The following is a 26353-nucleotide window of genomic DNA, read 5'->3' on the forward strand; positions in this document are numbered from 1 at the left end:
CATAAGCCCATTAAAGGTGAATGTACTGAATAGAGTCTTGTAGACTAATTTATAAAGCCTAGTTTGTATTATTCTCTCTCTTTTTTTTTTTTTTTTTTTGGTCTAATTTAGGTTTTTCCCTTTGCATCAGATAATTAAGAGCTGACTCTAGCAATGACTAAAACAGACAAGCTCACCTGCATTCTTTTATTAATTAAATAGTCTTCTTGAGAAACCTTGCTTATCAGTCTCTGGAACTCGTTCACACTTAGTTTTGTTTTCTGAAAAAAAATTGTATATGTATATACATTGCTATTTTCTCTTTCAGTAATACTCATCACTATATAACACAGTTCACTTTCACCTAAATCCCCTTCCACTCTCAGCCAGTTCGTGCCTACTAAGAGGATCTAAAATAGCCACTCCCTTAATAGTTTTCTTCACCTTCTGAAGAAAAAGCTGTCCCCAGCATATTCCAAGAACTTGTTGGACTGTCTCTGTCTTGTATTTCTTTTCCAACAGGAAAAAAGAAATAATTCCAAGAAGTAATTAAAGCCGTCAGGTTCTGTCCTTTTGGATGCTTCCCTTGCTTGATCAAAAACAGTCTTCCCTCCACCCAATTAACTAGTGTATAATAAACTTCTATTATAGTATAACCTGGTTTTCTCCTTTCATCTTCTTCCAGAGTTGTTTAACAAATCTTCATCTTACCCATTCTAGTGCTTCAGAGCAGCTCTTCTTGATATACAATGCAACTTGTTTCTCCTTTTCACTTGACTTTCATAAATAGTGCTAGTAAAGCAGAAGGAAATAAAAAAAATGTTGAAGTTCATTTGTTTAGTAGTGTTATCCAGTGAATAAATGCTGTGTTGCCCGAATTACAAAGTTAAAATATTTTCTTTCATTACACTGTTTTTGAAAAAAATCTACATCATTCCATATCAATGTTATTCTCTCATCAAAAGCCCTTTGTGCTGATTCAGAAGTATTCCTAGTTCTGTTCAAAGATTTCCACTTTTCTCTTTGCAAATCTGTCTGGCATTTATCACTCTGTTTTATTATAGTTTTCTGGTTTTGGACAGCTATATAAAAATCATTAAGAGTTTTTTCTAAATGTACTTAGCAAATAGTAAATTGTGTATGTTCACCAGGGCAAATAGATCTATGAGAAATTAATAAATGATTAAAAAATTAAAATATATTTAATTTTCTTCATTTTTCTAGCCCATTTAATGTACAAAACATTCATTTTTTTTAAATATAAAATACTTTCTGGTATTTTTGCAAATAGAATTTTGGTAACACTACTAAACACTGAAAAAAAAAATTTCTAGAAGTCAATTCTGCGAAGTATTCTGTCACTGGATTTATAAAACTCAATTCCTTTTCATGTCTTTACATGATACATTCTGTCCTTGGCTACGTTTGCGCAATCCAGTTATTCTCAGAGTAGCTATATAAGAGGAATTTGTGTTCATGAATTTGTTTGTAAATGAAGGAAAACAGCTTGATTAGTTTCCTGTTTGTATTTAAAATGTCTGTGCAGATCTACCTTGAAGATGATTTGTCATATAGCCTGTACCCCTTCAAGCAGACAGCATGGCCATAATTTTATGATCACTTTTAATATTAAGACTGTTTAAATTAGTACAGCAATGTGACCAGTGTTCTTACTATAGACGAAGAAACAACTACTTGACTGCTTGCTGCATTCAGCTCTCTTAAAAAAAAATAATTTCAGCATCAAATAACAGATAAACCTGCATTTTGCAGTTGTACAGTTTCAATAGGAATAAAATGGAGTTTAATACAAGTTGAGGAGTCTTACCTGCAACATGGAAAACCCAAATGACCTTAAATTACATAGTTACACACAAATAGACTTTAGTCTGACAGGTTTCAGTATAGTTAGGCTGAAAGATATTTGCTCCTGTGAAGACCAATTTTAAATTGAGATCAGCTTTTACTGATAGTAAAACGAGTGAATGAGTGGAACGTTCTTAATCCTTCCTTACTTATACATTTCCTCTTCACTAGGACAATGATTACAAAACATCTGGACTTTTTAAAATTCCATTTTTTTCTAACAGTCAGATATCGGTGCTCTAACGCTGTCTCTCCTCTTACATCAAGGTGTTGATTAGTCAGTTTTTGAGACATACAACCAGATATCTGTCTAAAGGTTTCTCAGGATTCTCCATCTAGATAAGAGTTCTCACACCTACTTGCAACCTGAATACAGTCACTATCCTTCATACAAAGATTCAGTCCTATGACATGAATATTTAACTAAGGAAACTGGGTGGAGTACTTCTAACACCCAGGTGTGGCTATGGAAGCCCATTTTGATTCTGTGTCAAATTGCTGGATTAAATGAGTTTATTCTATCACTGCTGTTGCTGTGCTCCTAAGACAGAGGATACACAAGTCAAAAAGTCCCTTTGCTCTTTAACTCATCTTCCAGGATGATAGCTGGTCAGTATCCAGAGTGTTTTCAACTTATCATTTCTCATCTGCTTCTTCAATTTCATTTCTGCTTTGCTCAGATTAATGCTAGCAAAACATCAAGCCTAGATCCTTAAAGTGTTTCTCCTTACAGTGCTTTATGTTCTCAAGAAATACCAAAACCCTCAGTCTATTTGGGATCTTGGAGAATTGCAAAATCACCTGCTAGGGTAATGTTTTAAACTGTGGATGCAAAGCATTTTGTACTGACACTTCATAATCTTCCAGTACTGAGGGTGAAAGCAGGCAAGCCACTAAACAAAATTATTGGTTTGTGGATGGGTGAGAGGAGCCTGCCCTGAGGAAAACAAGTCTTTGCCTTAAGGTTCACCACAGTTTTCGATAGATATGGCCTTCCAGTGGTTAACAATTCTTCTCCCAAAACTTCAGACAGAAAGAAGAAAAGGCATCCTTATCCTTCCTCAGCCTAGAATCAAAAAAACAAAACAAATCCCTATAAGCAAAGTCCTAGAAAGTGAGTCGTGCAGGCGCTAGGAGTGTTTGCTGTTGTATGTTTTGTCAGGTGAAAGAAAATAAAAAGTGCAGGAAAGCACTAACCTGCTTTGTGCAAAGACTCAGGAAAAGGGAAGAGGAAATTATATGGCATTTTAGGATTTTTTCCCTTGGAGCAGAGGGGTAAACACAACAAAGCATTTATTTAAGTGGACATTGAGGAGTGGTGATGGGCATATTTTTGATTTTGTTTTGTTCTCTTTGAAGTCCTCAGCTGTTTGGATTAAACTATACCTTTCTAGTTGAGTAAATGTTGCAGGACAAAATTATATTACCAGAAAACAACAAAGGTGAACAACAAGATAAAACAGGGAAAAAAAGTCTTTTCTGTGTTTTACTGGACATCAGAATTCTTGTTGGAGTTTCTATCAGCTTAATTATATTTATGCTTAACTGTTGAGTAAAGGAATTTTTTTTCCCCACCTTCTTCAAAGTAACTGTTGTGTTCTCTGCCTGTTGAAACTCCTATTATTTCTAGTGTGGTCAGTAGAGAAGGGCCTCTAAATTTGGGTTGTAGGACTTGTTCAGTGCAGATTATTCACTACTGCCACATAATGCTTCGAGCCACCCTCCTCCCACATGTGACTTGTTTCCCTGAAGTAATGGCACTTTGTACCTCCCAACCTTAAAAAATTGAGTCATTTTCCTCTTTTTGTCTTTTTTGTTCCACTAGGAACTACCCCTGTTACTTGGCAGATAGGTGCAAAATCCCTTGATAATCTCCATGTGACATTCTTCAACAAGAAGTTAGAATTTACTTGCTCTCTTTTCGATTAGTCATGCTTGTGGTCACTCCAGTAGGGCTACTTTTTGATGACATTGCTCTCCAGTGTCATTCCTGCAGAGAAAAGCGTAGCCTCCCATATTTTAAATTTTAGAGTATAACTTTTATCCTCTGTTAACCTCTGTAGACAAATCTTGCCTCTAATCCACTCATTTATGGGAAACCTGGAGAAATTAATTGCTATGCTTAAAGTGAACCAAAAATACAGAAATAGAGAGATTTTTATAGACTAGGATAGATAGAAAATTTTATTTACATATATTTATATACATATATAAATGCAGGTTTAAATATATATATGACTTAATTACAGTTTGGAGGATGTTGTCCATGAGCCATAGATTCGGGATCACTCTCCTAATGTATTTGTGTGAATTGAAGTGATCAGTATACAGAAAGAATGAAAAATAGATCAAATATGGTAAAGCATGGATCACGTGAGAGTTCTTTAACAAAACTTAGAGCAGCTACGTTATTGTCTGTGTGGCTTTCAATATGGATTTTAATAGGATGTTACTGTGCTGGCTGCTAAGCACGGTAATTCTTTATTGTGGTCAAAAATGTCTAGGAAAACATGAGAAAGTTATAATAGTTTATCTAAGTTGTTTTTTTCTTTTATCCTATCTATGCAATTTGTAACTATTCTTAGGCTCCAACTGTGGTGTGGTTTGGGCAAGAAGATGATGTTAATAGGTAAAGAGCACTGAAGTCTTTTGCTTTGAAATTCATGGTTTAAAAAAAAAAAAAAAGGGAATTGAGTTTCCAAACCGAACCAGTTGAGTAGGGTGGAGAGATGTGGGAAGGAAAAATGAGTGCCTCATTTTGTCCTGGCCCTGCCAGCATTTCTTATACGGTTGACAAAGGATTTATGCTACACTTAGCAAATATTTAATTTACTCTGTCTGTACTTTAAACTTTTAAAGTTTTTATAGGATGCTGAGCTCTGAATCATGCTATATTTTGCAATAGTTTTAGATGATTAATACTGAAATATTCTTTCAGAATGACTTAGTTGATAAATATGCAATTTGTAATTAAAAACCAACAACACACCAACCAATTGTAAGCAAAGTGTAAATAGTACTGAAGTCATCATGGGAGCCAGAAAGTACATAACTGGGATTGAATTTAAAAGCTGACCACTAAAGTCACAGCGATGTCTCCCACAGACATTTGTGTACTGAGAAGCCATTATATCTTAAATTACTTGTCCTGACTATTTGGTGAGTAGTGTCATAAAGCAGTAACCTTAAATGATCCGGTAACATGTGAAAACCCACAAAGGATTGCAGGGATTATAACTTGGAGATAGCTTCTGTCAGTAGGCTTTCCATTAAGAGGATGTCTAAGAGTGAAGTCTACAGAGATGTATTAGCAGTGTTGACTGCAGCTGAGTATATCTGATGGAAAGTGATGCTCAGTACTGCACAGACAAGGCAAAACTGGCTCCAGCATGCCTCAGCAGCCATTATGTAATACCACCTGCTGGCATGGGCCCACATGTTGGCCAGCTCTCCCTAAGGAACAGGACTAAGTATCAGTGAAGAACTGAACTACAATTTGGTTAACTCTTTCAGCTTAAATAACTCCTAGCGTATATATTTCTTAGCTTTTGATACTGAAACCTACAGAGACAGCAAAGCCCCTATACAAGCAATTTACTTTTCATAGCACATGTGTACCAGTGTACCTGTAGGAATGCGAAAACAGGAGTGCACAGCCACCTGTAGTTGTAAATGAACACTGGTGATGATTTGCTGGCTGACAGAACTCAGGTATCGTGTCTACCTTAAAGAGAAGAAAAAGGTAAACACAGCGTGAATCTGTACATCAGAAACTTCTGCTTTTGAGCTGCAATGGCTGCATTTCCATTCCTTTATCTGTACCTGTGCTTTGTCAAGACGTAGATAAGAGAGGGAAAGGGGACGAGTGGGATATCAGTGGGGAGACACGGAAAAGATGAAACTAAAGAAGACCAATAACAAAGCAAAAACAAACATCTGTTTATAGATGAAATCCATAGCAGATAGGAAAGATATCAAAACAAAATATGTACACAGGAGTGTGCAGAAGATATTTTACTGTCTTCTGAACACTCCTGTTTATGTATTTTGTCACACTTCTCTAGGAATCTAAGCAGAATCTTAATGTAACTCTGATTTATTTTACGTTTCCAGTTAGAACTGTTGTGATAATTGCATCAACACAAAATTAAGCCATGCATGCTAGAATTTTCTGTCTAATATGATTGATGTGAGATATACAAAGAAGTCAAGAATCACTGAGTTAAGAGTATCCATAATGGTATGTGCTTTTGTTTAAGAATCATTCTGCCTAGATTTATCATGACACAGCAAGCCTAGATAACACTGCAGCAGAAATGCTCTGGATGCTCCAATGTGGTTCTTTCACAGAAAAAAAAATTGCAAGGTGCCCTCAATTCAGCTGCATTTGTTGATAATGAAGGCAGAAGAATCGAGCAGCCAGTTACCTGTGCACAGGCATGTGTACTGTGTAGGCAGAGATCAAAATTATGAGAAGTCCCAAAATAAAAAGGCTTGGATACTGGATGCATTATAAAACTATCTGATTATTATTATTTGGCTTTGTCACGGAGCTCACTGAAGACATGCTCCTCCTTTTATCTTTCAAAAACTCTTGAAATTTAGGGGTAATTAAAGCACAAGAGAGGTTCTCAGCTATCCACGGCAGGAGTTCTTTGAGCATTGCTCAACAATTACTTCTCTGCCTAATAAAATACTGTTCTGCTGACTAGACTGATGGCATCATTGCAATTTCCTTGTCATTCCACTTTTTCCCATATTCCCAGCTCATTATACCTCTTATCCCCATGTGAACTACAAATTCACTTCTGTGTTAACTTTGAAAGGATTTAATTTTGTTATTTGCAGTCTGGCTCAAGACACCAACTCTCTTATTTCCTAAAAATAATATCCAGTTCTTCTGGCTGATTGTGAGAAGCCTTGAAAACAACTTTGTCTCATATTTCTGTGACTTTCTGGTGAAGACTTTTCTTCTGAGCTGTAGCACGAGAGTAAATAAGCTGTGATTGATTGCAGGTGTACAGAGCTACAGCTGGCAGCTAACGTGGTCCTTAGAGAAGTATAAAAGGCAGGAGGGATGATGGTATGGAGTTACTCAGTATTTTCATAAAATTAAGATGACTTCTGAAGTATTGATGTGAAAAAATCCTGTCTTGTATTCTAACACTGTCATTCAAGATAGCAGTGGATGTACTGAGTCAAATATGTTTCCCCCCTCCCTTTTTGAATATGAATAAATTTGAAGGTGCTATAGAAATGCCAGTTAATTTGTGTTCTGATAGACATCTTTCAAGTTCTCCAAGCTTTTTGAGGACATTGTTGTAGTTGTTTTTGTTGATTTGTTAGTTTTTTAAATACATTTTAAAAAACAAAAGGACAGTATCATGTATTAGACAATGTACTTTTCTTTTGTCTGGCAATTTGGTGCACTCTGCCTCCAAACACTGAAACATATCTTCTTTGAAGCAGGAGAACTATAGAAAAGTTGTGTCCAGTTTCACATTAGACTTGACTTTCTTTTGAGCTGTGTTTGAAATTGAATTTCATCTTAGCTGTTACATGCCCTGTGTAAACTGTGAAGAAGTTAAGAAGATACAAGGAGCGAAAATGAGTTTCTGCTGGGATGTTTAGTGACTGCTGAAAAGGCAGTGCCACAAGCGTTTGTCTAGAATGTTTGATAGTGCTGAGTTCTTCAGAACTGAAGCACTGAATAATCTACAGTCTATCACCAGGCAGTGACAACATACAAGGTCTGTTAAACTGGCACACTGCTATGTTGTGCAGGAGTGAGATAATACATGCCTTGCAAAGCAGTAAGGAGGTCAATCATCAGTGATCAAGTGTGGACAAGCAAAATAAATCTGATACTGGTGATGTGGGTGCATGTACCAGGCAGTCCACTGTTATCAGTGGCCGTCCTTTATCTACCCCACCTTGTGTATCATCCTCCAAAAATCTAGCTAGCGTTTTAACATCTCACTCTTGTTGCTCATGCTCCTATGTAACTCTTAGGAAGGCACCAGGCACTTTTCCACCTTCTTCACAAAGAGCATACTCCTCCCTTCTCTTTTCCTTGGTAAGTACGATCCTGTTAAGTAGGTGTTTGAATCGCCAGGGCTCCGCTTCTGGCCCCCATGCTAGGCTATTTTATAGTGATCTGCAGATGCTTTGCGTCATGCTCTCGTACTACTTCCACACCTGCACAATATGCTGGAATGGTTTTCAGGACCTTGGCAGCCAGCTGAGCACTCTCTTTGGGTGTAACTGTATTTCCATTTTGCTCTGCTATGTGACCAGGTGGCTCAGCATATCCGCAGAACACCTGTGCATCCTCAGATCTGAGGAGATTGCGACACAAAGCTTTTAGTATAGCTCACTCCTCCTGACCACGCTTTTGCCATTTGTACTCTACATAATGTATACGACAATTAGGAAAGTGTGTATATATACATATACATGTAATTTATTGCTCTGTAGTTCCATCTGCAGCATAATAATGGGTTTGCAAAGGGTAGTCATGAAAAACTTCTTTCTGGATTTATTCTGAGAGCTGAATTACAGTGAGCAAGCTGAGATGCTTTTTCATTTATTCCTTTAAAACAGACACTTGGTCTGCCATAGCTTAAAGTCTGCAAGTGCAAAGAGCAATCCACTTTAATAAAGAATTGGCTAAACAACTGTTTGCAAAGATTTAGAGATTTTAAAATATATCTACCATTCCTACAAACTAGCTTGGCTGAAGTAATTTTCAAAGTCGCAGTGGGTTGCAAATTCAAAACTTATCTGTTTAAATGTAACAGTTGCAAACAGTATCTAAGGATTTAAGTGGCATATAGTGTTTTATTCTATGAATGTCGCTTTTCACTCCAGAACATGACAATATAATTCCCTCTAAACTGTACCTTCTGACATGCAAACAAAAATTGAAGCTCTTTTCCTTGTTTATCTTTACAAACTCCCCTCCCATTTTCAACTGTCTAGGAACTAGTATTTAGATAAAAAGAATATTGAGACCTGCTTACATTTTTGTATTTCTTTTCGAGAAATGTGTGATTTATAGTAGGCTCATTAGAGGTAATTTTTCATGTTCCCCTCCCCTGTCCTCCAGAGGAATTTAGATTGTTTTGCTTCTGGGAACGCTAAGGGTATGTTTTTCTTGGGCAAGTAAAACTTATTTTTGTCAGATAAATTTCTGACTCTGGGAGCTGAAATTAAAAATAAATAAATAATATAACAAAAACAACAACAAACAACCTTCCAAACATGAGAAAGGTATATGTACTTCTGTGTCCTTGTTTTCCTAAGCTGCTGCTTTGCGAAGCTGAAGCTCACCCTGGGTGTTGCTGGCTGCTGTTCAGAGCAGCATGCACAGCTGAAGAACTGAAGAGACTTGTCAAGCTCATCGTGCAGCTGGCTGGGAAAGCCTGAGCTGCAGTAGAGACAAAAGATAGAGTCATTTGCAGACAGAAAGGTTGGGTAGCTAGAGGGAAACCATATGGCACAGCCAAGATTTCTCTTCCCACCCTCCCAACATGCTGCCAAGAAGGCGTAGGAGGGAAGCGGTGGAGTGGCAACAGCAGAGAACACACAAGCTCCTTCCTTCTCTGTAGAGGAAGCATTTGCAGCCTGCCAGGTTTTCACCGGGCATTCCCAGGTGCCTCCCATGTCCTCAGGGGCTGAGGAATAGTGGACTGGGCTCATACAAAGTGCCCCCCGGAGTTGCTAAGGGAACAAGTCCTTACCAGATTGTGTTTAGAAAGGTTCTCAAACACTTCAAGCCCAACACAGTAACTGTGGTAGTTAAAACTGCATTTGATGAATCCTGCTGCTTTTAAGGATTAACACAAAAAAGTGCCTCTTCATCATGCCTCTTTGTTCTACGCCACAGGCACCAGTGCCTGTCCTAGTGTGCTGGACAGGCCTGTGCCCAAACTAATGCCTTACTCCAAGATTCAAGTCTGGAATCAGTAACCCTGTGTATTTCTTGATGTTTCTTGGAAACGTTGGTATTTGTGAACTGTGGAGCTTAACCCATCTTGATCCACTTCCTTGTTCATCATTCTTTATCAACAAAATATATTGATTTTATGGGTAAAACTTGAATTTTTTTTAAGAGCCAGTAGAAGTTTGAAGATTTATCCAATGATCCACTAGTAATACTAGCAAGATTTAAATGCTGCTGTAGTTATGTCACTTTAGCAGTTCATGGTTAGTAGCTGGTGTGCATAGTAGATTAATGCAGAATATCTGTAGTAATAGAGCTCTCATTTTCTTCAGAAGTAATAATATATCTGTTTTCTGGATGAGCACATACTATTTATTTTAATGTTTTATATATTAATTACATCTGTTGGAGCCTAAAATAAGCACACGTAAGAACATATTAAGAATGTAAGAACCTGTATTTCATCAAAAAATTCTCTCAGAAGTTTCTGTTGCTTAATGGTGAATGTGATGCGATATTGATGTAATTGTGATTAAAAGCAAAGAGTTTTGAGGAATATTCCACTCAATTTAATTTTTGCCCACTGCAGGGAACTAGTGGGTCCTTAGTCACTCCTATCTTCTCTATACTGGTTTTATAAAATTTACTGTAATCTATGGTAAGGCAATTCTCTTTAACAGTTATTACAATAATTAGTTAGAGAGAATTCTGGGAGCCTCAGATGAGCACTATTATTTAGAATAAACACCAAAGCATAAAATTGTAATTCAAATGTAAGATGAGATGTCCGGCCATTTTTATAAAGTTAGGATAAGGTGTTTTAGTAATAACAATTTCTTGTTTTTAATACTCTTCATGTGTACATGATGAAAACTCTGTACATCAAAGGAATTATCAAGGAGTGTAAATGCTTCTTCCATTTTAAAAAAAGGCTCTTTGAAGTACGTAGGCTATCAAGCCCAAATTTTCCAAAGCAGCTGCTTTATTGGGTGCCTTCATACTGGTGGGGTTTACTTGAGACGTGCTTCAGTTTAAAGGTTCTGTTTGTTCAAAGATACTAAATGGTACCCTGGGATAACCTATTGTAGAAGCTACACTGCACACTTTTGATTTATTTAATGAGAATGTGAAGAAGAGAGATTCTTTAATTTCATATTTAAATACGCTTGATTAAATATCATCATTTTTCATCCTATTGAAGTGCTTTTAGAGTCATAAACATACAGTAACTTTTTCCAATTTAAGGATCATCACATCTACTTCCCAAAGCAAGCATGTCGAACATGCACTTCTTTTTGTTGTCAGGTTTATGAAATTTGGGTTTTGTCAGATTAGCAGTCCACTTTGTTTTTATTCTTCAGCAGTTTTGCAGTCTTGCAGTAACAACACAGTGCTTAGAATGATGTGTGCCTATGCCTGCTTATTATCTACAATACCAGAGCTGGAGAAAATCCTTGTGTTGCTAGCAAAAGGACTTTCAGTGCTACAAGTATTGTTTCAAATTATCTTACCCAGTGAAAGAAATCCCAGTTTTCCAAATTTCAAATGACATCACAAGTTATCTTTAGGTATCCAGAGCTAGAGCCAGTAAAGGACTAAAAGACTTAGGTGGCTTAGTTAATTAACTCAGAGGCATGTTTTTTCCTAGACTGAATTAAAACTGCAGGTAAGGACCTAGGTATCATATAAAATGCATGCAGAGTATGAGACAACCTAAATCCTTCATCTGTTGAGTACGTAGGGCTAGCTAATGAGAAAGATTCAGTTTGAGCACAGGAGTGCATTTAGGAAGGCAGCTACGTGCAAAATCATGTAGAGATGCCCAAGTTAGCCCAGGAGGAGCCAACTCAGTTAGCCAGCACAAGGTAGCCACATCAGTGCAGTGTTTGGCAATATGTGTTTGGCTAATAATGTGTGTGGCTCCTTAGGGTTATTTCCTCTTTGTCCAATAATCACCTAATGTAAAAATGTATAAACATCCTGAGTGTGCATAATTTGCCTTTTGGGAATACACATTTGTTTTACTCTATATGCTTAGCAAAGAAGTCCAGATTGCTACTTAAAATGTTTTTCCTTAGATTAGCAAGGTGCAGAATGGAAATCGTAATGGGTTGTCACTTGTGCACTTGTTAGGTCAAACCTAACTAGCAGGTTTATCTTACTGTAAGCTCAGTAGTACTAGTGAAAATTCTGCAGATTTTTGTCTTTTTTGAAGAAGCCAGTTTGGGATTGCCCATGGAAGTTACAGATATTTTATGAGATACTTGTATCTGCTCTGAAACACAGCAGAATTTGTTTGAATGCCATATGCTTTTCAGTACTGTGGAGCTCCTATTGGCCTAAATGATTCTACATGAAAAGAAGGAAAAGAGATCAAGAGGAGCATTTCACACTTACACTTACTGTTTAATCTGTCACCCAGACACATAGATGTGAGGCAAAAGAAACCTATTTCCTATCTTCAGTGATTACATACTAAAGGAAACTGGAAAGTGTCATGGTGAGCTATATGTCTAAATTAGAGATCTCATGTTAAACCCACACATACAGATAAACTATTACAGTCTGTGACAGGATACTGTACCTTCTCACAAAACAGAAGAAAGAGACCTACAGACAGGTAAATGCAAAAATATTTCTGTGTCAGATTCTTTATCATTGTGAACCACATTCAGAATTGAAAGTAAAAAAGGAAATGGGTTTTATTTATTAGACCTAAGAAAATTCCAAGGCCACTTCTTCCCCTACAGAATGTTTTTGCTTTTTAACCTTATTGCTTAAAAGAGCAAGTGCTTTCAAGTCCCTGTCTCTTAGAATAAAGAAGAGAATGTATATTTATTTTTCCAATTTTTACCTCAAGAGAGGTGGTGTCTTACTGAGTAGATTATCTAATAATTCTGCTCAATGATACTGTCTGAGTAACAAAGCTAGAAATGCTGAGAGCAAAGGTATGAACTTACTTCATATGAAGCTTTTTCTTTTCTTACACTGAAGCACAACTATTACTATTATTTATGCTAATGCTATTTTTTTTTGCATATAGTTTTATTTCCGTAAGTCTTCCAAGTTCAAGAGAGTTTAAATATTCTCTCAGTTCTTTAATGTTGAATGATCCCTGCTTGTATTTTTAGTGCTGCCTGTTTTCTGCTTTTTCAAATTCCATCTTAGTATCATTTTGCCTTGAGACCCTAGAAAAGTGCAGATTTACTATACCTGCTTAGGAAAGTGAAGAACCAAGCGTACCTGTATAAGTCAGTCACTTGCAGAATAAAGGCGCAATTGATGTCTTCTTCTTTAGCCATCTTAAACGTGGATCAAAAAACTTTAATCAAGTTTGTGAGAGCCAACGTGTGTGGTATATTTTTCCTACTGTTTTCCTACTGTTGCATATCTACGTCCCAGTATTGCATGTTAATGAATGCATGTGAGCTTTTTGCCCAACACCGACTTCATCTCTCCTCGCAGCAGGTTCTCCACTTCTGTTGTGGTGCTTACTGAAGGATTTGCTGCCACCCTTTGCAGCTCTTCTCTTGTTCTGTGACTGAGTCCCTTTCATAGCTATAATTTGTCTGCCTAATGACTTTATCAGTTGGAAAGGCTCATTTCAGATACTACTTCCTTTTTTGCTTTTTTTTCACTGAGTGCTGCCAGAAGAAAGAAGGGGTTAAAGCGTGGGAGGATTGCTGAGAAAAAGGGTTTGGTTAATGACAGCAGGACTGCACCTCACACACACCGTAGTTTGTTTATTCTTCTGTAAACAGCAAAAAGAATTATCATCATCATGGTAAGGCAAACGGTACTCTTCTTTTTTTCTTTAAACCCCAGCAGAAATCTTTGGGTTCCTGCACAATTGATTTTTTAATTGTGAAATCAATTTTGATTACCATTGGTTTTATAGAGTGTCTCTTTAAATAGCAGATGCTGACAGAAGGGGAGGGGGTAAAGATTTTAGTGTATGGAAATAACTAGCTCTGGGGAAGAGGAGATGGGAGCAGGCATGTCTTTTCTGACATGCCCGTTCTTTTTTATCAACCTTGTTTCCTAAATACTGATTTAATTATCTGTTCAAATTGTACTTGTGCTTTTTTGCTTTTGCTGAGTTTTCTGTAAGTAATTCTATTTGTTTGATTGAGCACAATTTGCTGCTTCCAGGATTGCTCATATATATGTATATATATATATATATTCAATATATAAATATCTTATTTTGGCATCTAAGAAATAATACAGAATTTATACTTACATCTCTGCTTCATGAGCTGAATATTTCCTTTATAAAAAAAAAAAAAAGTCAGTGAAACATGTAGACTCAATATTAGTGTTATTCTAGATGCTGTTGCAAAATGGTCAATTTTCAGTATACATTTGAACTACAGAATTAGTTTAACAGTGAACAAATAAATTGGAAACAGACAGGTCCTGTTCTCTCGAACATCTGTAGTGGAAAATAGGACACCTAAGTAGTTTATGGAAAAAGACCACTGTCAGTAAAAACTTCATTTCACTGCATTCTGCTCAGTAGTCTTGTATTTATAGCTCCCTGGTTACTCAGATAAGTTCCCCAGTCTCTGGAACTGCATTCCCTGTATAAAGAGCTCAGGTAAAAGTGAAATTGTTAGAAACAGTAGTAGATGGATGTTACTCTTCCATGAGACGGAGGGAATGAATTCCATGCTTGGAATGTTACATTTTACATGTTACATGTTACATTTGCAGCGGATTTCTTTCTCTGCGTCTGAAGAGGAAACTGTCAACCTGGAATCTGATGGATTTAAAAGAAATGCTAAAAATGTGTAACATGTGGGTGCCAAAGCTTTGTTACTTGGAGGAAGGCAGCATGTGGGATAGAGTATTTATAATAGTAACCCTTCTTCTGTGACTTTGTGAAGGGTCAGCATAAACAAGGAAAAGTTATTTTAGTGAATTGAAATGATTCAAATCCGGTTTACTGATGATCAGGTAAAAGTAGAAATCATTTAGGTTAACTTTAAATATAATTGCTTTTTTTCTCCCTCATGATCACAAAATTCTCCAAACTGTTTCGGGTTAAATGGTTTGGTTTTTTATTTTTTCCCATGCTTTTTAAATAAGAGCACAAGCAAAACCAGCAAGCTTTCGTTTCTGTTTACAACTCCCTTTTTCCCTCTACCAGTAGTTAGGGCACTCACCTGAGAAGTGGGAGAGTGGGGTGGTCTTCCCTCAGTTGCACTGGAAGCAGGATATTGAGTGGCTCTTATGCTGCTCAGGCTTTTCTCTTAGTTTTTATTTTTACAGTTTTCCTTCTAGTCCTTGTACTACTTTTACAGCACATTTTGACAACAATACTCCAGCAAAGTTTTCAGCCTGACAAAGCCTAGCACTGCAAATGTTGAACATTTGAGTCAATCACTGTGAAGAACAGTATAGCCTGAAGAGTAGTAGTTCATTTAAATGTTCTTGGCTAATGTACTTCTTGGGATACCGTATGACTGATAGAACTCTGAGACTTTCTGATTCTTGTGGTTGTAAGAATTATGATACTATGGATTTAAAGAGATCCCAAATTCCTGGCATTCCAGTATTAACTTAGTTAAAAGTTATATAGTATCAGAAACGTTCAAAGTAGAGGGGTATGAAAAGTTTGCATGTTACTTGAAATCCATGCTCTTCTAGTGAATGACAAAGCCAAATTTGCACGTCACTAAATATTTGTTTGGGGTTTTTTTTCCGCTCTGAATGCTAACATGTGCTATCAAATAACACATTTAAATTGCAAGAGAACTATCCACATTAGATATTTCCCCCTATTAGTTACCACAGGCCTGCTAATGACTAGTAAAAATACTACTTTTTTCTATAATGTATGCCCTAAGAAGTGTTCTTGGTCATGTTCAACTGACTCAGATGAAGTAATCTAGCAAAATAACACCCCATTGATCCCTCAAGACTGAGCCTGAAGCTCTGATTCAACAAATCACAGTTGCTTATGCATACTCTCCACTGGAGACCAGCAAAGCACATGTTTAATTACTTGGTTAAATTAGGGGTTTGGCTGTGGCATCTTACATTAGTTAATGAGAAAGGGGAAAAAAAAAAAAAAAGGGGGGGGAAAAAAACCCCAGCCAAAAACAGAGGAAATATTTTGATGCTAACATAAAGAGGTATGAATATAAACACAAACAAGATTTACATTTCTTGATTAAGAAGAAAGCATCTTGCTTTCAGATTAGAACACAACTTGAAAGACTGCTGCAGTATACTTGAAACAGTTTCCTGCATTCTGTCCAAGGACACAGGCTCACCTTTTTTTTTTTTTACTTGAAAGTTGACACTGCTGTAGCCTTTGATCGGGAATGTCTGAAATGACTAATTTCTCCATGTTGAGAATGCTTAAGCTGAAACACATTGAAAAAGCCTGTTCAGCAGAGAAAGGACACTTCTTGCTCTCTGAAAATCAAATATTTATTTGTTGTGCTCTGCCAAGTTAGCCCCACATATTCGTATCCTGAGAACCTTGGTCTCTGTGCCCTCTTGCACTGGCAATACTGGCTCATCTACATTTATCTGAGTTAAAATACAAGCTCTTCAGGGCAAGTGCCTGGCCTTTTATGTGTTTTGAAAGAGCTGTATGTAATTAAAGTACTTTGTATGAAGAAATTACTTCAAAACAGTTTACATAGGGCAGCTATTTCAAGATCAAGCAAAAATATCCAGCCTTGTTCCCTGAGGAAACAAGGCTTATGTGACTGGACTGGCTGGCTATCCCTACTCCTTTCCTTCCAACACCTTTTGAACTCGTTGGACAGTTTAAACTACATTTGAAAGGGGGAGACGTCTCAAAGATAATTAAGTTCCCATGGACTTTATGAAAATCAACCGCTGGGAAGTGAGAAATCCAGATCCACAGTTCAAATAACTAATTTTTTCCGAATGTAATCTTGCAAACCCAAAGCTTGACTGCAAGTGTAATAATGGCTGTCAGGTTGATAATGTAATCCCAAGTTATTTAGAGGACCCACAATTATTTTTTAGCTGAATAGTAATATGCAGATTGAAACCATAATCAGGTTAAATTTCCCCTGTTTTGGTCTTCTGGCAGTTTTTAACATGACTAATATAGTGCATCCTCCTCACACTTGCAATTACTATGGATTTTCAGAGACATTATTACTCATTGCTTATTGGCTTGCTTTAATTGGTTGTGCAAATTTCTCATTTTTACTTTTTTTTTTAGATAACAAATGATGTTCAGTCCTTATACCTTCCTTACAATTAATTAGTACTGGCAATGCATTTGCAGAATAGGAATAATAATAATAAACAGATACTAATTGGGCTACGCTACACAAGATTATTTTATGTGATAGGGAAATTTACAGCTGGTTTTGTTATCACAAAAGCACCTAAACCGTCTGAGGTGTATGAACTTTATGCAGCCTTCAATGTTCCTCTTCATTTAATTGAATATTTTGGTTTGGCTGGTTGAAAGCAGTCACTGAAGGGAGGGAAACAACAAACATCAAGTTTTCTCATTTGCAGATTATGTCACTCTCTCTACAAATACATAAAAGAAAATGTAGAAAACAAACCACCAAAACTTGAAAGATCATGATTACTAATTTGCCCATTTGAGAGCTGCCAGTGGGGTCACTATGTGCACAGAGACAGGACTTGAGTAGGGGTACAATTGCTTACCAGTTGTATAGGCAACATACTGAAGAAAAGCAGGCAAGGACAGGGGGTCTCATGGATTTTTGTTTTGTTGGGGTATGATGTGCCAACTGTGAATTTCTGCATTTTAGGTCTTTCTAAAGTTTTTGGGTGCTTAGGAAAACTTACTTTCTGCATACAGTGTCACCAGTAGCAGATAGGCTCGGTGGAGCCATCCAGGAGCATTTTATAACTCCTCACACTTGGAGGAGTTTGAGAACAGAGGCCAGCAGCTGTTCTGCTGATTATGCAAAAATAAGTCACCTACTGCGCAAAAAAAACGCCCGATCTTTTAAATTGCCCCGGAGGGTGACTCGCTGTGGGCTGGGCCGCAGGGGTTGACCCGGTGTCTCTCCGCCTCCGCGCTGAGCCCGAGCAGGACTTTGCGTGGTGGTCCTTCCTGACGAAGCTGTTCCACTTCATTTAAGTCATTAAGCGTTAATTAGAAGAGGACTAGTTTAGCATTCATTAAACATTAAATACTAATTGAGCGCCCGGGGAGAGCGCCGGCTCCATTAGGCAGCGGAGTCATTCTCACGCCGGCCCTGCCGGGGACGGGGCAGGCAGGGGGGAGCCGCCCGGGCGTGGGGCGAACCACCACCCCAGGCCCCACAGCGCTGCCCCAGGCGGCCCCGGCCCGCGGGCGGCGCGCCAGGGGCGGGCCGAGGCGGCGGCACAGGCGGCGTGGAGCCGCGCCCGCCGGCCCGTGGCTGTGAGGCGGAAAATGCGATTCATCGCCCCGCGGGGCTTTGAACTCGGATCTGCCGGGAGGGCCCGGCCCCGGCCGCCACTCCGGGCGTGCATCGCCGGGTCTCGGCACCTCCGCGCCGCCGGGCCCGGGGGAGGCCGGGCCCAGCCCATGGCAGCGGGTGTCGGGACGGCAGCGCCGCCTCGCCTCGCTTCTCCGCAGGTGGGGCTGCGCAGAGCCCGGCCCGCCTTCCCTGGCGCTCGTCCTTCGGTATCAGCACCGCGTCGGTTTTGCCCGCGGCGGCGTTTTGCCCTCAATAACGTCGCAGCCGCCACCGCGCCGCCCGAACTCCTGCGGGACGGCCGCCCGCTCGTCCTCCGCCGCCTCTAACAGTTCTCGCCTGGCACCCCATCCCCTCCTCGCCGTCCGGCGGAGGCGGCCCGGCCAGGTAGAGCCGCTGCCCGCGGCGAAGGCGGTGGCTCGGGGCGGGCCGGGGCGCGCTGCGGGGGCGGGCGGAGGCGGAGCGCCCAGACGGCCGGCGCCGGGGTAGCGGCGTGCGGGGCAGCTCCGAGCCGGGCCGCGCTGGGCGGTGAGTGTGGGGGGCCTCACTCGGCGGGGCGAGGCGGGGAGGCGCTGCGCTGCGGAGCCGGGCGGGATGGGGGCGGCCGGGATGGGGATGGGTGAAGTCCGGCTCCTTTCTGTCGTTCGCCCCGTCCCGGGCAGGGGAACAGCGGCGGCGGACTCGAGGGCGCGGGGCGGAGGAGGGCGCGGGTGCCCGTGGGCGTCCTCGAGGGCGGGGAGGAGCGGCCGCGCTGCCCCGTCTGTGCCGGGAGCGGGAGCGCGGCCCGCAGCCCGCAGCCAACCGACAGCCAACCCGCAGCTAACCAGCAGCCAACCCGCAGCCGTCCCGCGCCCGGGTGTGAAGGAAAGGCGCGGCGCTGGGAGGGAAGCGCGGCGTCTGAGGGCGAAAGGAAGCCCTGAAAACGCGCGGCGGCAGCCGGCGTGGAGAGCATCGGGAAGGGCGAAGGGATGGAGTAGGAAACATCCGCGGCGTTTGGAAATACAGCAGCTCAAAACACGTATTCATCGTGCCGGCATGTAAAAAGTGCTAATATATTAAAATGCAAATAGGCTTCTGTGCTCGGTAATGCTATTGCGTGTTTCCTGTTTACCATGTTAATTAGAAGTTGTAAGGGAAAACTTCACGGGGAGTGATGCAGGGCAGCGTTTGACCCGGTAATGCTCATTGAATGATGCAGTGGCTCCTGTTGTTTTGAGCTTTCGTTAAGGAAAAATGTAAAAAATGAAACGTAAGAAAAGTAACTTACGCTCATTTCTACCACCAGCAGCCTCCAAACTGTCAACCAATATGGACAGTTCAAGTCCATGCTGTTGTTTTTTTTGGTTTTTTTTTTTTTTTTGCAAACTCCATGCTGTGATTTTGACCAAGCAATGTGTTTCCCCAGCCCTACCAACGCCGGAATACTTTATTACTTCAGGTGATGTTAAGTAATTGTGCAATAGTTTGAGATCTAGGACATACAACGCTGCTATTGTAGGGCAAGGTAAGAGTGTTGTAAACAAACACAGGCAAAGGCATAAGGAGAATCTTGGGATTTTAATTGTGTTTCGAGGGTTTTTTGTTTGTTTCATTAGAGCTAGTATCATTTAGTATGTGTTTTTTGTCTTGGTTTTGCTTTGTTTTCCTATTCATCATATCCTTTGAAATTCAAGATGAAATTAAGACAAATGTGCTTATTAAACAAACACTTTTGACCTTAACTTTTTTTTTTTTTTTTTTTTTTTTTAGTAGTCCTCCTCACAATTTCCAGATTGTTCCAAAGAAGAGCATAAAAAGAAACCAGTTTTGGAAAGACTTGGAAATTTGTTTGGTACAGGGAAAAGGAAAAATGTCAAAAGTTCATTAGAACACACTTCTCATTGGAAAGGAGAGAGGTCAGTTTCGCCTCACACAGCGCAGCCCATTTACTGTAAACATATACAGCAAGGTCCTGAATCTCCTCCGGTACAGAAGCAAGTGAGAAACACGAGTGTCGTTCCTGAGACACAACAATATAGTTTCAGTGGGGAAGTAGGACCTCTATACCACGATACCATTTCAGAATGGAGTGGTCGAGGAGTATCCTCTGACAGTGAGTGGTCACCAGACTGGAGCAGCAGCAGCGAAACCATTAAAAACTCTTTCTTTGAGAGTAGTTTGAATGTGGACACCCGGGAACCAGAGAAGGGGTCAGTCACAGATATAAATAATTCCACAACTCCAGATTTTATAAAAAGTTTGAGGAATTTGTCTAATGAAGACTTAGAAAAGAGTATCTTAAGCCACAAGCATCTGGTGAACACGTGGGTGCCTGAAGAGCCTGGGCATGCAAAGCCAAAGGATTTGCTATACAAGCCAGAAACTCTAGCGAGTGAACACCCACAGCCTGCGAGAGTGTTAACAGTTGATATCTATCTTAGAAAAACAGACGAACTCCTTAATGAACCCGTGACTGTTATATCGGAAGAAAATTGTGGTGACTCGGACACAATGGATAAGAAATCTTCTAGTAAAAGATCTGGGAAAAGGAGAAAATCTCAGTCATCTAGTGACATCACAAATGGAGAGAGAAACCAGACGGAGAATACTGCGAGAGAAGATTCTGTTTTTGAGGATGATGCATCTTCTGAGGGGTTTCCAGACAAGGTAATAACCTCAGAAAGAAAACTGAAGTCTCCTCAACAGACTTCTGAACGGAATTCCTTTTCTTCAGGTAATAATCCAGACCTAAAAGCTGGATCTGCTCACAAAGGCACGTCCAAGACTGAAGCTGACAAAGGTAAACAACATGCTTCAACCACAACCCCTGCAAGGAGAAGATCTTATAAAAAGAATCAGTTGGATGCTGTTCCTACTTCCCCCACTGGTTTGAAGAGTCAGATGAAAGATTACTCCTCAAAAAGGCAACCTTTAGCATCAACGGAGAGTAACCCAATGACAAAAAGAACTTTGCAGGAAAAAGGAACTCTACCTGGGGCTTTTGGGGAAGACAGCTTGGAATCTCCCAAAGTCTCCTCGTCCAGTAAGGCAGAAGACAACACCATGGTATTTGCTGAAGGCAGAAATGAAACCAAGACAGAAAAGCATAGTAATGATTCTGATGGAAGAGCTTTCTTGCGTACTGATAAGATTAAAAATGGAGACCTATGTATGCCAGCTGAGAGACAGACAAGTTCTGATTTAGACAGCTTCAAGCTGAAGAGTTTGGATGCTTCCAGAATAGTCACAACAAAAATTAGCCTGTAAGTAAGATAACTACAGTTTACCTTACCCTTGTAGCTGTAATTTTGCCAGCATCTGTATTTAGGATTATATAGGAGCACTGGCTGTGTATCTGCTATCTAGATTATTTTCAATTAAGAACTGCTTCTTTTAATCATATTTACACCTAACTAACGCTGTAATATACATGTGTTAGAAGAATAATTTGTGTCTAGGTCATTTCTTTGTATGTCTGTTTTGTTATATAGAATATTTTAACATGAGTAAAAGCTGCTCTGTTGTCATCGTTACCCCTTTTGTTGCTCAGGTTAGTTTGGCTCTCACTGACCTTCATGTGATTTTGCTGTTTGTAGCCAATGGAGGATCTTAAAGATTTTGTACTTTAAAACCCACGGCCAAGGAAGGTGTTCAGGTTATTCTTTGAAAAAGGAGCAATTCTGCTCAGCAGTTATTTTATGAAGAGATGAAGGATGCAGTGTAGAGCTTACTTGGTATTTCAAATTGTTTGATAAATCTGACTCCAGAAATTTGAATGCATTTAGCTGTCTTTATAAGTACATGTAGGACAAAGGATGAAAATTCTTATGCATGGGATTTAGATCAGGCATTTGCAGAATTATGCATAGTTAGATTGCGTGATTTATTTCTGAAGCAGTTGTTCTCTGTCAAGCAGATGTGATCTTTGCTTTCCTTAGGAAGATGTGGATGTATTTGTTACTTGCAGTGTGATCATTAGTAGGATTCCAGCTATTGATTTCCTGGACTACCAATGGTTTTGTTCTGTGAATCATTTTATTGTTCTTGTCATTTCTACTGTTTGGTTTTCATGGGTATGTAATAGGCAGCATTGCTTTCCTCTTTGTGGTGCATTCACTTACAGGTCGTGTCAGAGTCCACATGAGTTGCCTTTCATTTGTGCTAGAGGTTGAAGAAAGTTCAGCATTAAAGCTTAACAACCACATATACTTCCAGTTATGCTTCCCACATCTGCAAAGTATAGAGATGATAGGAATATTTTCTTTGCACAGTTTGTGAAATGCTACCTCTGATTTGTACCTTTCTATCTGGATCGAAAACACCTCATTCTGATAGTTAAATTGTGGTGATTTTTGTACACGATGCCATTGTGTCATCTGGCGACAGAGCTCACAGATGTTCAACACTGCAGTTTTGTATCTTTACAAATTTGAATGCAAGTAGCCTGCATGTTTTTCTCCTTGTGTCACTACCATTAATGATGATGAAGTTACAAGCACTTGCATGGCTGGATTTTGTTTGTCTGGGTATCTGTTTAGCTTGTTGCACAGAGAATTATCTTCTGCTATACTCTAGACAAGTACCCCTTCTGACAGACTTCATTTTAATGGATGAAAGCCTGTTCTTTCTCACCTGGCAGTGTGGACTGTGCGCTGCTTTGTGTCTTGACCTTATCTGCTGCTCCAAGAACTTTAGCCCAGGGTGGGGACTGCTGTGTTCTGCAGGTTCACGATGCTCCTGGTAGATACTGTTGCACAGAATCACACAACTTCTTTAGCCTGATAAATTGATACAGTCGGATTATCTGATGTAATTTCTGGTCATCCTTGAAAGCATGTTGAGCTATAAACCTGGATGTCAGTTAAGTTGTAAAACAGGAAATCACTCATTTGAATGAAGATGGGCAATGAGAGACTCATTTCCCTCCTATATAATGAATTTGAAATAATCAAACTAATTTTCAATTAAAGAATATGTGACATTTGTTACAGATGACATGATGTCATTTCTGAGAATCGAAGTTATTGAGAAGTACTCCTTAAGAAGTTGTTTTTGCCAGTTCTCAGCAAATGATATCAGTTCCTGTCTTTGCTCCTTTTATGTCTTTGTGTTCATTGAAACTTGGGAGTCACAGGATACTTTTGCCTTTAGCTTTTGAAAGAGGAACTTACTAGGCCTGAGACTAAACTTAGGCTAATGGCACCTCTCACTCAGCACATAAAAGCTCAGGCAGCTGTTAGGGTTTTGCTGAATGCATCAGCCTTGACTTTAGTTGTCATTTTTGATTTTCAGATTTGGTTTTGTAGCTGCCTTTGTGCCTATGCCCACTCACTGAATTCTTCTGCTCTGTTAGCATGTTATTTTACTTTGCTTGCCTCAGTCTGATGTTTTGGCATCAGTTACGTGTTTGATGAGGTCGTTTGAACAGTATGCTTCAAGTATATGAGTCACCTTCAATTTATGACTATATTAGAGGAGATTTAACTGCTTGCTCACACAGGTTAGCTGCAAGGTATAGCCTAAGAGAAGGACATTGGTATTTCGCTTGTCCTTGCTTGTTTCTGGCCAGCAGTGGGTGGAAATGATGAACTGTACTGGGCTGTCTGTAAGAAAGTGTCTGAACCATTATTCGAATCTGTGTTCCAGTGTTTTTTCTCCCATGCTGCAGGGGAAATTAAAGGACACTCGGACAGCTTCTCTCCACCTTTTAAACAAGCTTAGAAATTCAGTACTTGCAAAGAGACGCGTCCTTCAGCTATATTTAAAATCAGCCTTCCTCAGTGTGGAACATCAGCGTTCCTCAGTGGCAAAATGAAAGGCTTAGCTGCACGTGACTGGCTGTGGTGGACGGACCTGCAAGGCTGAGCTTTTCATTGCTCTTCAGCATCAGTTGTTTGTCTGCTGCTCTGCAAAAATACTGCAGAGTAAAATACAGGTTGCTGAAGCAGTTGTTTGTGTGTAAATTTGCAAAGCTTGAAACTATACCTTTGAGGTGTTCGTTGCTCATTGACATAAGTTTTAGGTGTGGCTGATAACTATCAGTGTTAACCATTGCGCTTGCTTGTGTCAAGACTTACAAGGAAAGAAGGATCTTATTAGGGAGATGTGGTGTTTGTTGTGTTGAAACGCATGTAGTAGTGCAAGTGACAGACTGACAGGAGGAGGGTATGGAAATGAATCTGTTAAATTACCAGGTGCTAGTGATACCTCTTGAAAATACAAGTAGAAGGAAAATATAACTTCTTCCCCTAGTGCATCCTTCTAGCAGAAGTCCTTCTAGCCTGCTACCCTCAGTACAAGTGAGATTTTCACAAGATGGAACGAGTCTTTCAGTGTACCATTAAGATAGTGTCACTGGGGTACATTACATACGGGTAGAAGCTGAAGCACTTTGCTTTGTTTAGCAGAGAAGGATGTGTGTAGATCTCACCATCATCTCCACAGAGGCATTAGAGAAAGCAGAGCAGTTTCTTCTCTGATCTTTCAGTGGAGGGGCAGCAGCCTAGTTGCAAGTTGCAACAAGTAAGTTCCAATGGAACATAAAGTAAAAATAATTCATAAGGCAAGTGGATGACTTGCTTCAGTGCTTCCATAGCTAGTAAGGGTGCAGATTTTCCATCCTTGGAGATACTCAGCCCTTGGTCAGACAAAACCTTCAGCAACTTTGATCTTACATTGAAGCTGCATCTGCTGAGTGGCAAGCTGGACTAGATGATCATCAGAGATCCCTTTCAACTTATTTACATTTCCAGAAAAAAAAAAAAAGAAAAAAAAAAAGTAAAGTAACATCTTTCAAAAGTTACTGCAAAAGAAAATAGGGTGTAGATATCTTGAAATTTGTTGTCTGATAGTTTCACACCTTATTTGTCTCAAGAATGTTGTTGTTGTTTTTTTTTTCCTGCCTCTAGACTTCAGTTTTCCAATTGCTTTTTATTTAGCTTCTGTTTGAGGTACAGTCAGTCAGGTGTTCGTAAGTTCACTTTATCTTTTTTTGTTGTTGTTGTCTTATGTTCTTTGTAAGAACATTCCAGTTAAGAGCAATTGAGCAAGCAGTGTGCACTGTCAGGAAGTCTCCTGAAATACGCAGTGATTTCAGCAGTTACTTTCTGCGTAGTTTCTTAGGCAGCTGATTTGGGGTTCCTTCTGTTCTCACAGTAAGTTTGTTCCCTGTGCTTCTCCCAAGAAGAAAAGTTGCTACAGTGAAGATGTTTTGGTAGGGTTTACTTTCTTACCTGGGAGGGATTCTTGAGGGAGAGAAGGAAGGAGTGGATTCAGTTTTTACGTTTGTGATAACTCAGTTGTACCTCACCCTTCTTCACTGGACTGAAGAGCTCTGTCACAGCTCAGCAAACAGCTGTGCAGGTGAAGAACAAAACCAATGAGTACAAGAATAATTGGTAGAGCATATGAGGCCCCTGCAAGCGAGTTTCTTTAATCTCCCGCCGTTTTAAGATCTTGTTTCTGTGCATTCTGCCACTGCTGAATGTCTCTGGATTCCTCTGTGGAGAGCGGGTCTGACTTTGAGATGCTGGTGGGCTGCTTGGCACTCCTTACTTCTGGCTGATAAATTTTGAAGACATGTCTTGCTTCTTCTCAGTTGTTCACACACCTGCAGTAGCAGGTGACACGGACAAAGGCTTTTCTTTGAATGTAGACATTCTGATGAAGGAGATGTGCGTCACCAGCTTTCTGCAATAGTAGGCAAGTCATATGTGCTGTGGCCTCCTAGTATGCACTTTTCTATCCACTCTGTTAAATAAGATTTTACAAGTATTTCCCAATTCAGTTCTTGTAAAATCAGCAAGGTTCGTTTACACTATTTAAAATGTTAGCTGACTTTACCTGAGGGAAATGGGAGAGTCCTCCCATGCGGTGTTGGCTAATGGTTAAAACAGTGATGAGCAGTTGCAGTGGATCGGGGAATTGTGATATTTTCTACCAGCAGTAATGAATCCAGAAGAGGTTTCTCACTTGATTTATGGTTGCTTCTGCAGTGCAAGGACTGAAAAGAATCTGGGCAGATGTCTTCAAAACTTGTTGGAGAGGTATATTCTAATGTTAACCAACTCATTATCACCTTAATGAATTGGGATTTGTTTCCTAAACTCTGCAGGGAATTGCATGCGTGTAATTTATTCTGCCTGTT

At 39.8% G+C, this 26353-nt stretch overlaps 1 protein-coding gene across 3 annotated transcripts in view; it reads left to right on the forward strand.

Moving 5' to 3' along the window:
• The window catches only part of CRYBG1 (crystallin beta-gamma domain containing 1), a 95408-nt gene that overhangs the window by 32959 nt on the left and 36096 nt on the right, over positions 1–26353 (forward strand). The window contains exons 1-3 of one of the 3 annotated variants that reach the window (XM_048936754.1): positions 18284–18615; positions 19981–21470; positions 26202–26252. In XM_048936754.1, coding sequence (XP_048792711.1) covers positions 20719–21470; positions 26202–26252 — 803 coding nt within the window. In that variant the 5' untranslated portion in view covers positions 18284–18615; positions 19981–20718. Of the gene's footprint in view, positions 1–18283; positions 18616–19980; positions 21471–26201; positions 26253–26353 lie in introns of those variants that run through there. The other 2 variants (XM_048936752.1, XM_048936753.1) reach the window with 2 other exon arrangements.

This window comes from Lagopus muta, chromosome 2 (assembly GCF_023343835.1).
Source record: "Lagopus muta isolate bLagMut1 chromosome 2, bLagMut1 primary, whole genome shotgun sequence".
In the NCBI taxonomy this organism is placed as follows: Eukaryota; Metazoa; Chordata; class Aves; order Galliformes; family Phasianidae; genus Lagopus; species Lagopus muta.